The sequence below is a fragment of the Anolis carolinensis genome, chromosome 3 (assembly GCF_035594765.1).
Source record: "Anolis carolinensis isolate JA03-04 chromosome 3, rAnoCar3.1.pri, whole genome shotgun sequence".
NCBI classification, from domain to species: Eukaryota; Metazoa; Chordata; class Lepidosauria; order Squamata; family Dactyloidae; genus Anolis; species Anolis carolinensis.
Genome location: NC_085843.1, coordinates 90,639,246 through 90,659,516, shown reverse-complemented (window position 1 = coordinate 90,659,516; position 20,271 = coordinate 90,639,246). Strand labels below are relative to the sequence as shown.

The window sequence follows — 20,271 nt, the reverse complement described above, 5'->3', positions numbered from 1 at the left end:
CTGATTGAACCCTCTCCCTTCCTGTCCCGGGAGTTGAAGAAGGACCAGCAGAAGACAGGGCTCAGTGGAAGGCGCCTCCCCCAGGCTGCTGTAATCAATAGCAATGATATTTAGTAATAATATGAAGGATGTGGGTGGACTAAAATTTCCAAAAAATCTTGGGTCAATTCCCCCAAAACTTCCCCAATATTCACAGTTGGCCATGTTGGGTCTGTGTGCCAAGTTTGGTCGAGATCTATTACTTCCTGGGTTCATTGTTCTCTGAATACAGGTGAACTACAATTCCCAGACCCCAAAATCGTGCCAGTATTCACAGTTGGGCATGTTGAGTCTGTGTGCCAAGTTTTGGCCAGATCTGACATTGGCTATCTTGAGTGCTCTCTGGATACGGGTAAAGTACAACTCCTGGATAGCAAATTCAACCACCTCCAAACCCTGCTACTATACCAAGTTGGCCGTGTTGGCTCTTGCACTGCATTTCATTGGGTTGTGTTATATGGGTTATATACTGCCTTATTATTTTATTGTATGATACAGCAAACAAGATAGACATGCTGGATTTCATATCACAAAATCACAAGTCGAACACGTCCCAAGTGTCTAGGACTGTGTGATGTATTTTCGGATGATGCACGCAGATCCCAGTAGGGTGGCCTTTTGCAGTTGACAGATCGTAATTTTGTCAATGTCTATTGTTTCCAAATGCCGGCTGAGATCTTTTGGCACGGCACCCAGTGTACCCATCACCACTTGTTCTGATGGCTTGCTCCTGGGCTGCAAGGATCAGGCCTTCTGTCTCCTTCTTCAGGGTCCCATTTGTGAGCCAGAGCCAGGTCTTCTCCTTATCAGCTTTTCCTTCAATTTTGTTAAGGAACTTTCCATGCAATGTTTTGTTGTGCCAGCTGTCAGCTTTAGTTTGTAGTACAGTTTTCTGGTACTGGCTTTTTGTCTGCTGTGCTTTGAAGAGTTTCTGATTTTTGACTTCAATCAAAGCAGGTTCTTCACTTTGCTTTACATATTCTGCCAGGGCATGTTCTTCTTGTTTGACTGCTTGTTTTACTTGTAAGAGTCTTCTGCCCCCTGATCTTCTAGGCAGATGTAGCTGGTCAACATCACTGTGAGGGTGCAGTGAATGATGAATGGTCATGAGTTTTCTTGTTTTTCTGTCCAAATTATCCAGTTCCACCTGTGTCTAATGTATAATGCCAGCAGTATATCTTATGACAGGTATGGCCCAGGTGTTTATGGCCTTGATGGTGTTGCCTCCATTGAGCTTGCTTTTGAGAATTTTTCTGACCCTTTGTGTGTATTCCACAGTTTTCACATGTTCATGCTTGATGTTGTTCAGCTGTAGTATGCCCAGATATGTATAGGCCTCTGGCTGGTGACAATTTATTGTTTGGCCATTAGGCATATTTATGCCCTCACTTTCAATGACTTTTCCCTTCTTCAATGCCACTGTCGAACATTTGTCCAAACCAAACTCCATGCTGATATCAGTGCTAAAAAATCGGACAGTGTTGGTTAGAGACTGGATTTCAGTTTCCGTTTTCCCATATAGCTTCAGGTCATCCATGTACATCAGATGTGAAATTTTGTGAGATTTCTTAGATGTTTGATAGCCGAGATTTGTTTTTTGTAAGATTGTTGACAGAGGGATCATGGCAATAATGAAAAGCACAGGGGACAATGAATCTCCCTGGAAAATTCCTTTTCTGATGTTGACAAGTCCATAGCTTTCATTTCCAACAAATAGTTCAGTTTTCCAGTGCTCCATCATGTTTTCAATAAAGGTGCCAACGTTTTTACAAATCCCGATGGCGTCCAGGCACTTGATGATCCAGCTGTGTGGGAGTGAGTCAAAGGCCTTTTTGTAGTCAATCCACGTCATGTGAAGATTAGCTTTTCGGCTCTTACAGTTCTCCAGAATCATTTTGTCAATCAATAACTGGTCTTTTGTGCCCCTGATTTTCCATTTGTTGCCTTTTTGTTCATCTGGCAAGATATTCTTTTCTTCAAGATAGTCTTGAATTCTGTCAGCTATGATGCCAGTCAGTAGTTTAAACATAGTGGGCAGACACGTTATTGGCCTGTAGTTTCCTGGTGCTGCTCCTTTTGCTGAATCCTTTTGTATCAGGTAAGTTCTTCCAGTTGTTAGCCATTTACTGATACTTCCTTTCTGCAGCATCTCATTGAATTGTTGGGCCATTTTTCCATGTAAACTAATCAGATGTTTGAGCCAAAATCCATGAAGTTGATCACTACCAGGCGATGTCCAGTTCTTGACTTTTTGCACTCGTTTGCTGATCATTTCAGTTGCTATTTCATCTGTTCCATTTTGTTCTGTGAGAATTTTCCTTCAAACTCCTTTATCCACCCAGCGTTTTTGTTGTAGTTCTTATTATTTTCCCAAAGTTCTTTCCAGAACTTTGTTGTTGCAGTTTTCTCTGGCTTTATGGTTACTATGTCTGTTGTCTGGTTCAGACTCTGGTAGAACCGTCTTTCGTCTGATTGAAACAGTTGATTTTGTCTTTACTGGATGATTCTGGCTTCATATCTTTCAATTTTTCTGGCTGTTGCTGTAATTTGTTCTTTCACGATTTCCAAAGCTTCTTCAATTTTTCTGGTGTTCAGCCAGTACTTTCGGATCAGGTATTGCTTGATTTTGTCATTCTTCAGTTTCTTCTCTTTCATATTTTTCAGGTTACTTGCATCTGATCTAAGCTTTTTGATTTTCAACTCTAGACTGACCTTCCACTTTGGTTTTCCAGTCTTTTCTTTGGGGCTGCCTTGGTTGTAGGAGCCCAAGCTCTTCTGTTATTATCACTGCTGCACTGTAGGCATACTTGTTTGTTTGTTCAATTGATGTTATTTGGACAGTGAAGAGTACTGTATTCACATCTTTCATGAGAGGCGCCAGGTGTCTCTTGGGCCCTGTTTTTAGAGTTGGGAGCCGCTTTCTTATTGCATTTGCTGCAGCATGAGCCATGATCTTATCTTTGAGCTCTTGTTGTCTTGCTGTCATGGTTCCTGGTGGTTCAACAGGTGGTTCAAGTGCTGATTCTTCAAATTCTTGCAAAAGCTCCACACTTTCTTCTGGTTCAATCTGTTCCACCATTCCAAGTGTTGCTGGAGTCTCTGCTGCTGTCTGTGCTGCGGTCTGATGGTAATTTACTTTGCAAATTTTCTGGATTTCTTCGAGTTCAACTTCACTGAACACTTTGTTTCTGATTATGAATCTTCGCTGGTCAGCCAGTAGGGGTTCTGTTATCTGTGAGTCAGGGTACTCTTGTTTCCACAGTTGATGAATCCTTTTTTGGTAGCCACGCCCTTGAGGTTCAGATTTGTAGTAGCATTTCATAATTGTGTGGTTTTCTGGCATTGTATATTTTTGCCGCTTCTGTGACTGTTCACTTGTATTTTGATTCCGTAGCTCGCTTGTCGATGGATGTCCAGAATCAGCAGCATCCACCGCGGTCCTTTTAGTCCTGGGCGACGACCGAGTCAGTATAGACTTCGTTTTGGTTTGATTCTCCATAATGCTAATGGGTTAAGTGCACTTAGTTCCACTCCTCAGCTGAGGCCTCTCTGGCTTGGTTGGACCTGCCGGTAGTTACACTACAGCCAGCACAGGGTCTACACTGCCGCCTTGTTGTTGTTGTTGTTATTATTATTATTATTATTATTATTATTATTATTATTATTTAATGTGGTTTGAACGGTCTTGGACTGCTTTACATGGGTCTATGGTGACCATAAAATTTAGTTTGAACTGCATTGGTCTTATATTTGCTTTCAATGGCTGCATTTTAATATTAATGTCTAGTCCATACAGGTTATGTGATGTCATACTATGGGGCATATCATTAATACAAACTCTCAAGCAACCAGAGATGACTCTCAGTTATCTAGCATAAACCACTCCCCAAGGGTGCCGGTTAAATGAGAGTCGACTGTCATAGCATTAATACAAACTCTCAAGAAACCAGAGCTGACTCTCAGTTATCCGACATCGACCACTCCCCACAGGTGCTGGTTAAATGAGTTGACTGTCATAGCTTTAATACAAACTCTCAAGCAACCAGAGACTACTCTCAGTTATCCGGCATCAACCACTTCCCAGGGGTGCCCGTTAAATGAGAGTCGACTGTCATAGCATTAATACAAACTCTCAAGCAACCAGAGATGTCTCTGTAATGTTCTGTCCATTTCTAATTTAAACCAAACAGCGAAACTGAGGCCCTGGGCTGAGTGGGTTGCTAGGAGACCAAGTGGGCGGAGCTTAGCCTTCTAACTGTCAGCAGACCAAGTGGGCGGAGCTTAGCCTTCTGATTGGCAGCTATTGGATAAAAACAATTATTCCCTTCCCTCTAATTAGGACTTTATTTTTCTTTTCTTTTTGTTGTCTTGTCCTTGAGGCGTGGATGAGGGATTGTGCTGTCAATTTTCGAGGTTGTGGGGTGTTTAGTTTTGTTGTTTTGTCCAGTGCCGTGATTTCATCACTCTTTTATATATAGAGATCTGTGGGATTAACCACTGACACTTAGGCAATTCCAACATAATTCACTGTGCCTTGGCCAGAAACAGATGAAACACACTACCCTCTAATCGAACTGCCGCTACCCTGGTCATTAAGGGAGAAAAAAAGGGGCCTTATCTGCTGGATTTAATTTCCTCCCATACTGTCATCTCCTTTTCCTTTTGTGTCAGGTCTTAATTAGATTGTAAGATTGAGAACAGGTAATTGGGGATTTTTATTGGTCTATTACTTGTAATGCATGACACATAGTATTATATTACATAAATAAGTACATGATGATAACAATATTACACAAAAAACCTCTCTTGAAAAAATCCAAAATGTGTTTACCACTAAATGCATCCTGGACTCCTTTCTGTCTCAGCCAATCTATGCTTTTCAGCAAATTTAGCAAACCAAATAGTGGGTGCTAACCAACAGTGCTTTGATTTTGTATTCCTGTATAAAAGAGAGTTGGACTGGATACTTTCTGGTTTCTTCCAACTCTACAATTCTATGAAATTCAATTTCATCAGACTCTGATTTTAATGGCACTTCTCTTTTAGTGTCTTCATTTCCTTATGCATTATTTACAGTAGTTCCTCCAATCTGTTAACACTTTTTAGAAAACTGGAAAAACACATGCTTAGGGCAATGTGAATTGATGTTCTGTATCTCCTATATAAGGATCAACCATAAAACACCAACATTTAAACAGGCATATAGTAATGTCAAAATCAAAATAATAAATGCAGTGCTTGGCAGAGAAACACCAACCTACTTAACTATAATCTTTCTCCCACGCAGCACAAAAGGATTTAACTAAGTCACACCCTCCATTCATCTGAAAATAACTAGGGGACTGGCTTAAGGCAATTACATTTCAGATTTATTCTCAAACTGTGCTATTTCCCCCCAGCAACTGCAGTTTGTCTAATACGAATTATAGTACAGAGCAGGATAGCAGGCAAGATTAACTCACTCTTGGCTTGATCACATATTAATTAGCACTTGCCACCTGGGCTCTCAGGCTGCCAATTAATTGCTTCTCTGATGCTTTCAGTCCCTTAATTCCCTAATAGCAGAAGAGCTGCTGCTGCATAGGACCCTTTCTGACAGGTTCTATATCCCAGGATCTGATCCTAGGTTTTCTGTTCATCCAAGATTATCTGGTAGTGCGGACTTACACAATTCAATTTAAAGCAAAAAATCTGGGATCAGATCCTGGGTTATAGGGTCTGTCTGGAAGGGCCCATAGACTGCCAATACAAAATGGGGGCTACACTAGACTAAGGATAAGGCTAAGGTCAGAATACAATTGTTCTCTCACACCTGAAGGCTTCAATTTTACAAATCATACAAAGGTGACCATAGAGTTGTGCTGGAGTACCTAAAGATTCCTAGAGAGAACACCTCTCTAGAAATATCCAGCACAATTCCAGCAGAAGTTAACTGCAGAGTTGCAATGGAGGAACTAGACATCCCTAAAGTAGTGTTCTCTCAGGTTAAAAAAACCCTACCTTTTAAATTGTGGTTTTCCCACTTTCACAGGGTTACTGCACCCCTAACACTAGCCAAAGTAGAGGGTTGAATGTACTTCCATAAATGTTGCAGAAAATGTAAATATCCTTAAAATGAGATCAGTATGGATTGGAAAATGTATGACTTGATAAAAAACAAAAAACCCTGACTGGAAGAGATGAAGGAGTAAAAATCATGGGACCCTCCAGTTGCTGTTGCATTGTAATGCTCAACAACTCTCACCATTGCTATGCTGATTAAGGAACTGCATGGAAACTGCAGCCCCAAAACTTTTTGAGGGCTCAATTATTCCCACTCCTGCCTTGAACCCTACAACATGAAAAGGACCAGTTTAATATATAACTAGAAAGTATTGGTAGATGTTGGGGGCAGTCCTTAAGCTTCACAATAACGGTAAGCACAAAAGTATCCAACCCAGAAAAGTTCAACAATGAAATTGATGCAGCCTCAGATGCAAAACTGTGAAACTGTTGCTTTTCAACAGTTCATACAAGTAAACATATAACAGGTTGAACATCCCTTATCTAGAATGCCAAAATTCATAATTGTCTACACCCTTACTTTCTGACAGTTCAGTGTATCTAAACTTTGCTTCATGCACAAAGTTATTAAAAAATATTACATATACAATTATCTTCATGCTAAGTGTATATGAAACATCACTTAATTTTGTGTTGAGGCTTGTGTCCCATCTCCAAGATACCTCTTTTTATTATGTTTATGCAAGTATTTCAAAATCCAGAAACATCTGAAATAAGAAATAATTCTAGTTCCAAGTATTTCAGAAAAGGGAGACTCAATCTGTATAATGACTGTTTTCTAACATATTAGTAATAAAGTAGAGTCTCACTTATCCAACATAAACGGGCCGGCAGATCGTTGGATAAGCGAATATGTTGGATAATAAGGAGAGACTAAGGAGAAGCCTATTAAACATCAAATTAGGTTATGATTTTACAAATTAAGCACCAAAACATCATGTTATACAACAAATTTGGCAGAAAAAGTAGTTCAATATGCAGTAATGCTACGTAGTAATTACTGTATTTAAGAATTTTGCACTAAAATATCATGATATATTGAAAACATTGACTACGAAAATGCGTTGGATAATCCAGAACATTGGATAAGCGAGTGTCGGATAAGTGAGACTCTACTGTATTCTGATTTACAATATAATTAGTGCTTGTGCCATTATAGTAAAGGTAAAGGTTTGCCCTGACATAAAGTCTAGTTGTGTCCGACTCTGGGAGTTGGTGCTCATCTTAATTTCTAAGCTGAAGAGCAGGCGTTGTCCAAAGACACCTCCAAGTTCCATGACCGCATGGAACACTGTTACTGGAGCTGTGTGCTTTCATACATTTGGTCAAATATCTTCAATTGAAAGCCTGAACAGGCTGTTTATTTATTCATGGAAAAACCACATTTCTTCCACAATAGTTATGGCACTGTACACTGAAGCTCTTGCTATCCCTATATATATATATATATATATATATATATATATATATATATATATATATATATATATATATAGCACAATTGTAAATTAAATCTTGCCTGTGTATCTGGTGACTCACCTTTTTTACATGGCTTTGGTGGCACAACAGGACCAGGCTCTAAATTATCGTAAAAGTTACTCATGGCTTTCGGGTCAAACTTCCCTGTTAATACAAGAAAAAAAGGTTAACACACCTTCAGAACAAAAAAAAACTATTCAAGATGTTATAGGTATCACTAGCCTTAAGCTAAATAGGTGTGTTTTAGCATGAGAGATGAAAGTACACTACATTGTTTTTCAGAGGTCTTCTTCTGTACCTGCTTGCCATAATGCCTTATTCTCCAATAAGTTGTATTTATAATGAAGGACTCATGGCAGTTCAGTCATCTAAATTAACATCAAAATGCAATTCACTGACAATATTTAATAATTTAGTTTGACCTTTTATCTCTTGAAATGTCCAACAACGTCACTGACACAGAGATACCTCAACTGGACAGCTTTTATTCTATACTAGCTTGGGTACCCAGCGGTGCCCAGGTTATTTGAAAAAGGCATTGTTTGTTTTGGGGTGTTCGGTAATATCATTTAGTTAATTAGTAACGCTATTAAGCCACTCTTTGATTTTGTTTTTTAGGAAAGCTCCCATTAGAAAATACATAACGATATGGGTGAACTACAATTCCCAGAATTGTGGGTCAATCTTCCCCAAACCAGGCCTCTAAGCACAACTAGCCATGCTGGATCTGTATGCCAAGTGTGGTCCAGATCCGTCATTGGTGGGGTTCAGAATGCTCTGGTGCAGGGTGAACTACAACTCCCACACAGGTGGGTTAGTTCCCCAAACCTCTTCAGTATGTTCCAGGCCCATCATATGTTGGGGGTCTGTGGAAGTGGGTAAAGATAATTCAAATCCCAGTCTGTGGTCCATCCTCCCCCAACCCTCACCAGGACAGAAAGTGTGTTATAGGGAGTCTGTGTGCCCAATTTGGTCCAGGTGCATCATTTGTGGGAGTCGCAGTTGTTGAAAATACTGCAGTTCCCATCATCCCTGTTTGTCCTCCTCCAAACTTCACAAGGAGGTAAACTGGGTCGGGGGGGGGGGGGGCTGTGTGCCAAGTTTGGTCCAGATTCTTCATTCGTGGGGGCCACAGTGGTCTCTGGAAGTGAGTGAAGGTACTGCAAGTCCCATCTTCCATGGCAAAGTGTTCCAGATCCATCACTGGTTGAGTTCACAGTGCACTCTGGATTTAGGTGAACTACAACTTCTATAAATCATGGTGAATTCTCCCCGAACCTCTTGTTCAGTTGCTGATCAATTCCTCTGTTTGCTGTGTCCCATAGAAAAGGGTAGGAAAGGGTCAGGATCGTAGCCGGGGGGGGGGGGGGGGGCGCGGAGGTGGGGTTAAGCATTCACCCCACCTAAAGGGTTCAACCCCCCCCCCACCCCGAAACGTGGTTCACTCACGATTTTTAACTGGTTAAGCAATTTATGAGTAAACCAGGGGTTTTTTTTTTAACCTGACACATTTCAGGAGGGTTTTGAATTTTTAACTCCCCCCCCCCCCCGCCCCGGCTATGGCCCTGGAAGGGGTTAAGGGAGAGGCAGTGGGCAGTAATGCAGTAATGAAGAGAAAATTTCTGCAGTAATGAAGAGAAAAACAAACAATGGGATGTCCATTCTGGAGGAAAGACAGGAAATCCAGGATGAAACAGTCCCCACATGAAAGCCTTCACTTGAGTGAGAGGCAGTATGATGTTTGTGGAGAACACTGGCAGGGCTCTTGGCATTCACTATAATCTGCAATGTCAGTGGAGGGAGTGCTTTGGTTGCTACCCAGCAATGTAGGTTAAAGCTGTTGTGGAGGCTGTCTGTGTTAAATGGACACCTCTGCCACACACACACGTACACATTTTCACTTTTATTGTGTGTATAGATAATGATAGTATCGGCCAGTACTATTCATGAAATATTTACAGCTGTATATAGAGTTCCAAACAAATATATTCTTGATAAAGCAAATTTTCCACATATATACCTCTAGACTGAAGGAGATCAATTTCCTTCTGAGTGCAGTCAACATTTATCTGAAGCTGTCTGTTCACACTTCTCAATCTGGTCATCTCCTCAGGCTAAAAAAGAGAACCAGAAATAGCAAATGGAAGGGAAATCAAGATAATGAATATACTTAAGCAATTTACATACATAGAGAGAAATAGAGAGAAAAAGAATCCCTTAAATTTGGCAGCTGATCCCACTTACTTCTGTGTGGTCATAATTGCATAGGTATGTGGTGGTTTCACTAAGGAGCTTTACCAAGGAGGAGTACATTTTTACTATTGCAGCATTTAATTTCTCCAACAAAGACATAATGTAGAAGTGCTTTGCATTTTACAACTTAATTTAAAACTACCTCCTTGGTTATTTAAACCAGGATTAAAGCTGTTAGTTTAGATAACTTTAATTTAAAATTAGTCAATCATTTATTTATTTATTTACAACATTTATACCACGTCCTTTTCATCCGAGGGGACTCAGGGCGGTTTCAGCACCGTCATGGTAATATAATGTCTAGATATACTGTATGTAAATATGTTTTTTGCTCATAAACCAAGACAACCCACTTTCAATCTAAGCTAACAGTGATATGCTTTGAATCAAGCTTCCCATGGATAACCAGTTAAAACTCTTGAAATACACTATCAATATGAGGCAAAGAAAGGATTTAGACTATATTTGTGCAGCAAATTCAAAATGGGTTCCTTAAAGAGCCTGAAAGTAAGTTTAAAGAATTCTGCTCATCAGAAGGAAAACAGCAGCCGAGTTGGAAAACATGTACAATTGCAAATCTTTCAAGTAATTTCATCACCAATTCTTTCAATAACTTTACTCCTAAACCAAACAATGTTCACATTACTGCCTTGACTCTGATATGCTCTTTCCAAATTGGGTTCCTTATTTTCTGCTGAAAAGGATATCCAACTGAGAAAGCAGTGACTTAGTAATGCAGGTATGCAGTAATATACTATGATCTAGGAAAGGGCATTAAGCAATGATGTGGCTGCCAGAAGAGAAACTGGCAAATCTCATCAGGCAGCAAGTATTATATATTTAAAACATGGTACAAATCCTCCACATCAAGAGTGAAAAATGAATATTCCAACATATACATATTGTAAAAACATCTTACTGTTGGGATTGAGGTTGTGCAACTCACTCTTCTCAAACGCCGTTGCATAAGATCATGCTCCATGCCATTCACTTCACCTTTAAGCTTCTCAAGTTCTTCATTTTCAAACTTCAGTTCTTTTGCTAACCTCTCCATTCTCGCACGTTGATGTAACAATAAGGCTAGTGTATTATAGGGAAGAAAGTCAATGCAATGTACAAAATAGAAAGCCCATCTTTTCATTTGTTGACAAGTAACGGTTTAAAATAACAAAGTGACCATAAACATGCAGGCAAACATCAGTGTAGAGGCACTTAATGGCAACAAAACTATAATTGGAGATGTAAAGTTCTTTCACCATAAACATCATTTTAGATAGTAATTTAAAGATATGATCATTTCTGGCCACTTCCTTTTTTGTTTTTGTTCTTTGTCCACTCAAAAATAAAAAGGCACCTGTAGAAGAAGAAAGCTGCTCAGGCTGAATTGACAACCTAACTGTATCAATACTGCTCTGCAAAATGATATTTCAAAGACAGAAAGAATAAGACCAGTAGGGGCCCATGATCCTACCAGCAGATTATGAACCATTGAGGTATAAAAGACAGGGCCACAAAATATTCTACACTGCATCAGGTTAATAAAGTCACTTCGTCCAATGGAATTATATTACACTAGCTAGAAATTCCTGGACATTTTGAAGCAACTGTAGAAAAAAAGTTTTATCTTCTAGGCTTTTAAACAAAACAAAAATCTAATTTTCAGAAAATGTTAGGACAAAACATTGGCACAGTTTATACATTCTAAGTCATTTTATTACTTTAGGGACAAATGTATTGTGTATGTAAGGAAAACTCAACCTGTAAGCAAAAGCTAAAGATAGAACCGTCAATATTAATAAAAGGAAGAAAATTATCTGTCTCCTCTAGTTTCCATTTTGTCAAGCAAATAGTATGCACTTGTTTGCATAAAAAGAACTGACAAAAACCCAAACCCAAGAATTTCAATGATACGATATTGTACATCATATCAGTCTTTGTTATAGATTTAAAAATAATTTTGAAAGTATATGAACACCTTGTATTAAACATTTTATTCATTTCTAAAAGAAAATATTGCATAAATCATTTTTAAACATAAGTCTCTAGAAAAAGGGCTTTAAAAAATCCAGCAAATATTTGTTCATTGCTCTAATCCAGTAAATGCAATGCTATTTTAGCACTTGGAAAACAACTTTTTTCCAGATTACAAATCCAGCAAATAAAGTCAGAACAAATGACCTTCAAGAGACAGATTACAGCAGAACAAATTACCCAAAGCTTCCATTTGTTGTTTAATACAGAATATAAATTTGGCTAAAATTCTCTTGTTTTTCATAGTGAGTTCCTCACTATCTGTTTCTTTAGAAAAAATGAAAAGAAACATAAAAAGGTGTTTGCTAAAGAGAAAAGTAAGATGAGGAGAGAAATGGCTGACTGCATGGAACAGAGTAAGACACCCCTTTTGGAGATGGAATTTTCTAAGACATTTCCACCTTGCTCTTTTCACCTGACCTCCAGAAGTGTAATGAAAAAGGCAGGAGATTCTTTAGCTATGCTGAAAATGCAGAAATGATCTTCGGCCTTTTCAAAGGATCACATCAGCAGTCTTTAGGGAGAATTGAATTTTGGGCTATCTGCCAGTCAACTCTGAAATATATCTGAGCAAAACGGGAATCTCTTACACTTCTTTGTGAACAAAAAAAAATGCAAATAGACTCCAAACGTTGGTGAGGTACAATTTTTGGCCATGGTAGCCTACTAAATGTCTGAAATGTTATACATTTTGTGCTACTTAAAATGTCAATATGCTACACATTTCACAAATTGTTTACAGAAGACAGAACCAATCCTCTCTTCAGGAAGAAGATTTCCATTTAGATTTCTGTGAATGAGAAATAGGTGTACACTACACACACTAACACAGTAATTCAAACGATTCCAACATGCCTTATAATATTATAATTACCTCTAGAATTATTTAGATTCTAGATTGCATCCCACTGAGCTTAGCAGGGCATATCAATCATGATTTAAGTCCCAGTGATTTCAATAAAAAATAAAAACAACAAACTGAATTTTGGATCTAATAGCTTTTTTGTTCTCTAAAGCTAAAAACAATACATCACCCACATACACCTTTCCTTGATAATTATAAAAAACATATCAAATCTTATATATGCCAGGTTCCATGAGACTGTCAACCTGCAACACTTTGGAAATTCAAAATCAAAACATTTACTGCATCACCACTTAAACTCTCTAAGTATAAATAATTAGGAACACACACCACTATATAGGCAGAAAGTATGGTTGCTTACCTGTAACCATGTTTCTTCGAGTGGTGATCTGTGGAATCCACACACATGGTAGTTACCTGCACCTGTGCAGCATTTCGGAACTATCACAGCTGTTTAAAATTGGCCATCACCCCGCCCTTCCTCCTCTGAGGATATATAGCACAGAGGCGGGGTTGTGGCCTTGTTCCTTGCCGACGCAGCGGCTGAAGAAAAAAGCATGATGACAGCGGGGAGGAAGGGCGGGGTTGTGTGGATTCCACAGATCACCACTCGAAGAAACATGGTTACAGGTAAGCAACCATACTTTCTTCCTTCGTGGTGTCTGTGGAATGCACACACATGGTAGACTAGCAAGCTACACACCATGGATGGCGGGCGTCATGCCAACGTTGAAGATAGTACGGCTCTCCCGAAGGCTGTCTGACCTTGTTGTGGGTCACGAACGTCAATGGTGTGGCCCAGGTTGCCGCACGACAGATGTCGTCCAAGGGAATCCCACAGCAAAAAGCAGTGGAGGCGGCCATGGCCCGTGTGGAGTGGCCTTTGAGTCTAGCTGGGAGCTCCTCACCAGCCAGCTGGTATGCTAGCCGGATCGCTGCCACGACCCAGGCAGAGAACCTTTGTGAAGACACCGGCATCCCTCTGGTGTCAGCTCGGTATTGCAGGAAGAGATGAGGAGACTTCCTAATGTCTTTGGTACGGTGGACATAATATGCCAGTGCCCTCCGAACGTCAACCATGTGGAGAGACTGTTCGAGCTGTGTGGACAGATTCTGGAAAAATCCCGGGAGCACGATGTCCTGGGAGACGTGGAACAGTGTGGCAACTTTGGGTAAAAAGGCTACGTCTGTCCGCATGACAACCTTGTCCTTATGGAACCGTATATATGGCTCATCTGCCCGGAGAGCACAGAGCTCGCTGGCTCGACGAGCGGTGGTGACAGCGACAAGGAACGCTGTCTTCCATGATAGAAAGGAAAGGTCAATCGAGGCAAGTGGTTCAAAGGGAGGTTTCGTCAACACGGAAAGCACCAGCTGGAGTCGCCATGCGGGTGGCGGCGGAGCTCGTGGTGGGTAAGTATTCTTGAAACCCTGGAGGAACACTTGGACCAATGGATCCTGGAAGCAAGAGGAAAGTCCCTGGCGCTTGTGATACGCCGAGATTTCTGACAAATACCACTTCCATGAAGAAAGGGCTAACCCCCTGCGTCCTAACAACGGCAGGAAGTCAAGGAGCAGCGGCGTAGGAGCTGCCAAAGGGTCAGTGCCGCGGTCCCTCACGAACTCGGTGAACTTGGCCCACTTGCGGTCATAGGACCGCCTGGTTGATGGCCTGTGGGCTGCCGCCAGGATGTCTAAGACTGCTGTGGAGAACGGCTGGGCCGGATCCTCCACGCAACGAGGTGTAGCCAGGCGAGATCCGGATGCCAGAGGGTCCCGTGCTCGCTGGTCAACAGGTCTGGCCGACGAGGAAGGTCGTAATAATGGCCCGCAGCCATTGCCGTCAGCAAGGGGAACCATGGCTGGCGGGGCCACCATGGTGCTAACAGAATCACGTCTGCGCCGTCGTGGTAGGTCTTGGCTACCACCCTGGACAGCAATGGCACCGGAGGGAAGGCGTAAAGGAGGGGACCTGTCCAGCAGAAGAGAAACGCATCCCCTAGGCAGCCTGTCCTGGACGGCCTTGCCCCCCAAGCGCAAAAGTGCCGGCATTTGGAATTGAGGCTTGTCGCAAAAAGGTCCACAGTCGGCTGACCCCACCGATGGAAGAGGGCTTTGGCCTTGGCAGGATGAAGAGACCACTCGTGACTGGTGCTGCGAGACCGACTGAGCTGGTCGGCCAGCGTGTTCAGATGGCCCGGGACGTGCACCGCTACCAGGCGGATGTTGTTGCGCAGACACCAGTTCCACAGGGTCAACGTGAGGGCAAGCAGTGACCGTGATTGCGTCCCGCCCTGCTTGTTTACGTACCACGCCACTGTGGTGTTGTCCGTGCAAATCTGCACGGTGTGGCCGTGGAGAATGTTGCGGAACAGTTGCACCGCTTTGTACAGGGCCAGCAACTCTAGGAGATTGATGTGACGAGTCTGTTCGGACGGCGACCAGTGGCCGCGTACCGAGAGAGAACCGGTGTGAGCTCCCCAGCCTTCCAGGGAGGCGTCTATGGTCAGCATGCAAGATGGCTCGGGAGTCCGAGCACACGTTCGCTCACACCAGCCACCAATGGAGCGAGAGTCGGATGGACGGTGGTAGGTACAGACGTATAGAGGGGTTGTCTCGGAGGGTGAAAGACCTGCAGGAACCATGACTGCAGGGCTCTCATCCTCGAACGGCAAACGGCGTTACCGCCGTAGTTGATGCCATATATCCCAGCAGAGATCTTACATGGCTGGCTGGGACGCAGGGCTGGTGTCTTGCTCGGAGAGCCGCCTTGCGAAGTACTGCAAACCGATTGTCTGGCAGGTATGCCCTGCGAGTGGCAGAGTCCAAGACCGCCCCGATGAAGGCGATGTTCTGAGAGGGCCGTAGGTTGGACTTGGTGTAGTTGACCACCAAGCCGAGGTCCTGAAGGAGTGAGAGTGTAAACTGAATGTGATGAAGGAGTAAAGAACGAGACCGTGCCACCAGCAACCAATCATCGATATACGGGAACACCGTGACAAAATGAGTGCGGAGATAGGCCGCCACTGCCACCATCACCTTAGTGAAGACTCTGGGTGCTGTAGAAATCCCAAAGGGGAGAACCCTAAAACAATATGCTTCACGACTAATGGCAAACGCCAGAAACCTGTGATGCCGCGGAGAGATCGCGACGTGAAAATATGCGTCGCGCAAATCAACAGTCGCAAACCACGCTCCTTCTGGCAGGAGCGGGAGGATGGTTGGCAAAGTCACCATCCGAAACGTAGGTGACAGAATGTGTTGATTCAAGGCCCTGAGGTCCAAAATTGGACGCTGGCCTCCGCCCCTTTTAGAAACCAAAAAGTATCGTGAAAAAAAGGCAGAAGAAAACAAAGCAGGGTGCAAGGGGACTATGCCCCTTTGCTCTGCAAAGTGCTAACCTCCTGGTTGAGGATTTCCGATGGCTGTGTTACCTTCACACAGCCAGTCCTTGGGCGGGCACAGAAATCAATTTCGTAGCCAAACTGGACTACATTCAGGACCCACTGGTCCGTAGTAATGGCCTGCCACTTAGGGAAAAAGGAGGCTAACCGAGAACCAAACTCAAAGTGCACCCCAGGCAAGAGCTGCTGCTCTTCTAGACGCGAAAAGTCATCAGGGAGAGGACTGGCGTCACCACGTTGAAGAGTAGATCCCGACACCACATGAGGAGAAGACGTAAGAGGAGAAGAAGTGACGGCGCTAAAAACGCCATCTGGACCTCGACTGGTACCGTCCTCTGTTCTGATGCCGCGAGCGAGGAGGCTGCGTTTGATGTGAGGATTGGGCCGAGGTGGTCTGCGGGAAGGATCGCGATCCTCCCGTATAGGGTCTGCGAGTATAGGAGGAGGAAGAGGATGGTGTCCACCTACCCCTGCCATAGGAAGTATTCTGTGTCGTATAGCCATATTTATGAGCGGCTTGGCGCACGTCTTGCTTATGCTTAAGCTTGTCGTCGGTGTCGGGGTTGAATAGGCCGGAGTCATGGGCAGGCAAAGTTTCAGCTAAGGCCCTGCCTGCTTCTGAAAGCGTAGATGCCCTCAGCCATGCATGGCGGCGAATGGTAGTAGAAGTGGCAAACATGCGACCTGCTGCATCGGCCGTGTGTTTGGCCATGTCCTTTTGGGCTCTCGCCACCATCAAAGCCTCTTGATGAATTGCAGAAGCGTAGGCACGGTGATCTCGTGGCAGACTGGCAATATATGCCCCCATCTTCTTAGAGAGATACTCTTGATAAGAAGACAAATAAGCCCCATAGTGGGCTAAGCGAGTCACAAAGGCTGCCCCTGCATGGACTTTTTTCCCTAGGCCATCCAACTTTTTGCCTTCCTTATCGGATGGCGTTGTTTGAGTTGTGGCCCTTCTCCCCGTAGCCATGTCAGCGACAATGGTGTTTGGGGCTGGAGGCTTAGCGACCCATGGGGCCGTGGAAAGGTCTATTTTATACAAGAGATCTGCCCTCCTGGATACAGGAGCCACCACAGGAGGAGCCATATCAGGAGTTTTAGTTAACTGACGGAGGTATGGAATCGCTGGTAGGACCGCTGCAGGCAGAGGGGCCTGCTGTTGTTGGTCAAAGGAAAAAGAAAATCCTCTACTGGTTTTTGAGGAGGCGCAACCGGCACCTTCAGCGCCTTAGTAAGGCGAGACAATAAAGCTGAAAAGGCTGCAGTGTCAACAGATCCAACCGGTTCAGGCTGGTCCTGAGGGCATGGCTCTTGTTGGGATTGAGAATCTGGTGAGGCTGAGAGAGACTCCAAAGCCTCCACATCCAAGGCCTCAAGCTGGCCTGCTGTGGCCTGGTCTTTCCCTTGAAGGGAGAGAATAGGGGGCTGAGAGTGAGTGCGCTCTGGTACCAATACAGGGCCAAACACATAGGCTCTCCCTCCTGGGGAGCGATGCACAAAGTCCTCCTGGGCTGGGGTATAGGCCTGAGGCCCACCCTGCCAAGTCACAAGGCTGCTGGGGACGCTCCTGCGTCTAGGGGGCGACACAAATTGAGAAGAGCCATAATAAGATGGACTACGGGTCCGGCTCAGTAATGGAGAGTCAAATAAGTCATTTGAAAAGGCAGCCGCATTGAAGGGCAGGAACGGGCCCGAGGGGGAAAGCTCACCCCGCTTATGACCTTTGATGTTGAGGCCTCTGGCAGCTGCCGGGGCCTGGAGGCCAGCTCCGCTGCTGCCGTCCTCGGCAGAAAATCAGGCACTCCAGTGCTCTTGCGGGGGCCTGCCTCAGCTTCGGGGAGGACTGCCACTTCCGCATCTCGCCCCGGCATCCTCGGCATGAGGTACCCGGTCTCGCGAGACTTCTGAGTCGGCGTGGGCAGAGCTAGCAAGGAGCCGGATGGACGCGGCTCCTGCTGAGGCCTCGTGCGTGCTGCAGACGCAGCTGAGGCAGAAGCCTCTGCACGCTTCTTTTTCTTTTGTTTCCGGCTGTGGCTCTCCTTAACCGGCCGGGAGGAGGACGCAGGAGCCAGAGAAGCGGAGCGTGGCCGCTTGGCTGGAGAGGTAAGGAGCGGCAAAGCTGGAGGCCCTTCCGGCAGGAGGGAGGTTGAGGCCTGCTCCGAGGGAGGTAAAAGCGCTTCTCCCTGTTTCTTCGGGCCTGCGGGGTGAAAGCCCTGCAGGCCTGACAAGTTTTAACTGAATGTGCCTCCCCCAAACAGAAGAGGCAATTGTCAAGGCTATCTGTGTTGGGCAGGTTCCCGGCACAGCCGGTACACTTTTTAAAGCCCAAACAAACATGGTCCTAACAAACAAAAAACCAAATAACTATTCAAAAAATAAAGAAACAAACCTAGAGAGTTCCCTAACAGCTAAGTTCCAAGCTGCGGCGGAAGAAAAAGGAACAAGGCCACAACCCCGCCTCTGTGCTATATATCCTCAGAGGAGGAAGGGCGGGGTGATGGCCAATTTTAAACAGCTGTGATAGTTCCGAAATGCTGCACAGGTGCAGGTAACTACCATGTGTGTGCATTCCACAGACACCACGAAGGAAGAAGCCTATATATCTTACTATGCCACATATAATAATAACAGGATGCCTTAAACCTACACCTGTTGATAAACTCTACAAGTTAGCTGGCATTGCCCCCCTGATGTGTGATGGGAAGTTGCTACTAACGGTGAGAGAAATAAGGTTGAACATTGTGAAAGCCATCCACTGCATGACTATCAGCTTCCTCCCAGTAGACTCAAATCAAGGAAAAGCTTCATGAGAACCACAACTCCTCTTAATGTTCTTCCAGCAACAGCAAAAGTATCCCTCTGGGCGGCTAAACCAGGCGATCCCAACTGGATGGCCCCCCATAAGGGACCGCCTCCAGGGGCAAACCAAGAATGGGCAACTTGGAAGTCCCTAAACAGAAGTGGAGTGGGCAGATCAAAAGACAACTTGGCAAGATGGCACTACCTGGAGGAATCCTCTACCTTGTGTAACTGTGGAGCATAACAAACAACTCCATATATGTATGCTTGCCCACGATGTCCTGCCTCATGTATGGAGGAGTTGTTGTTTAAAGCTACGGAGAATGTGGTCGCTGTTGCCTGCTTTTGGTCTAAAACTATTTGGCTGCTTGTGATTCCTTTATTTAATCACTTTAAAACTTATTTATTCTGCAATGCTTTTGACATGAAATAAATATGCCACACATGGCTAAAACATTTTGTACTTGTCCTAAGATCATTAGAAATAGTAACGCTGCCAAATCTAAGCAAGCACAGTACAACCCCCCCCCCCCGGTGCAAATATTTATTAGTTATTTGTTTATTTAATTTATATACCGCTCCTCTCCCCCAGGGGGATTCAGAGCGGTCTTACATAATGGCAGAATGCCACATATAATACAATATGTAGAAAAACCAAACATAAAACACAAATGAAAGCTGGTATCCAAATCAAATTAAAACAATTAAAACCATGTGTCTTCAGCTGCTTCCTGAAAAATATGAGTGAGCGGGCTTCCCTAATCTCCCTTGGCAAGGAATTCCACAGCCGCGGAGCCACCACCGAAAAAGCCCTGTCTCTTGTTCCCGCCAACCGCACCTGTGACGGCGGCAGGACCAAGAGCAGGGCTTCACTTGAAGATCTTAATCTGCCGGACGGCTCATGGGGGCCATACGTTCTGAGAGGTAAGTTGGACCAGAGCCATTTAAGGTTTTGTAGGTCAAAGCCAGCACTTTGAATTGTGCCCGGAAGCTAACAGAGGAGTTGTATGCTCCCTGAATGGTGCTCCGGTTAGTAACCTGGCTGCGGAACATTGGACTAGTTCCAGCTTCCGAACAGTCTTCAAAGGCAACCCCACGTAGAGTGCATTGCAATAGTCCAAACGAGATGTAATGTAAATATCCACATGGGATACATTTTGAGACACTCCTTTCAAGGATATCTGAAACAGTGGATAATAGCACACTCTGTACTTTGACTATACTTTGGGAGAAACATATCACAAAATCTTATTAGAGAACCTAGACAGGCCCACAAACACTTCTTGAGGGACATTTTTATATACCAAAGGGAAATGAAGTTGCGGATATCAAATC

At 43.9% G+C, this 20,271-nt stretch overlaps 1 protein-coding gene across 9 annotated transcripts in view; it reads right to left on the bottom strand.

Moving 5' to 3' along the window:
- The window catches only part of tab3 (TGF-beta activated kinase 1 (MAP3K7) binding protein 3), a 113,512-nt gene that overhangs the window by 69,400 nt on the left and 23,841 nt on the right, over positions 1–20,271 (bottom strand). For 8 of the 9 annotated variants that reach the window (XR_010004955.1, XM_062977183.1, XM_062977184.1 and 5 more), the window contains 3 exons: positions 10,754–10,914; positions 9,602–9,695; positions 7,642–7,725 (listed from right to left, as the gene is read on the bottom strand). Coding sequence is in view for 8 of the 9 variants with exons in the window: in XM_062977183.1 (XP_062833253.1) it covers positions 7,642–7,725; positions 9,602–9,695; positions 10,754–10,914 (339 nt within the window). In the remaining variant the exon portion in view is untranslated. The remainder of the gene's footprint in view (positions 1–7,641; positions 7,726–9,601; positions 9,696–10,753; positions 10,915–20,271) is intronic. The other variant, XM_062977188.1, reaches the window with a different exon arrangement.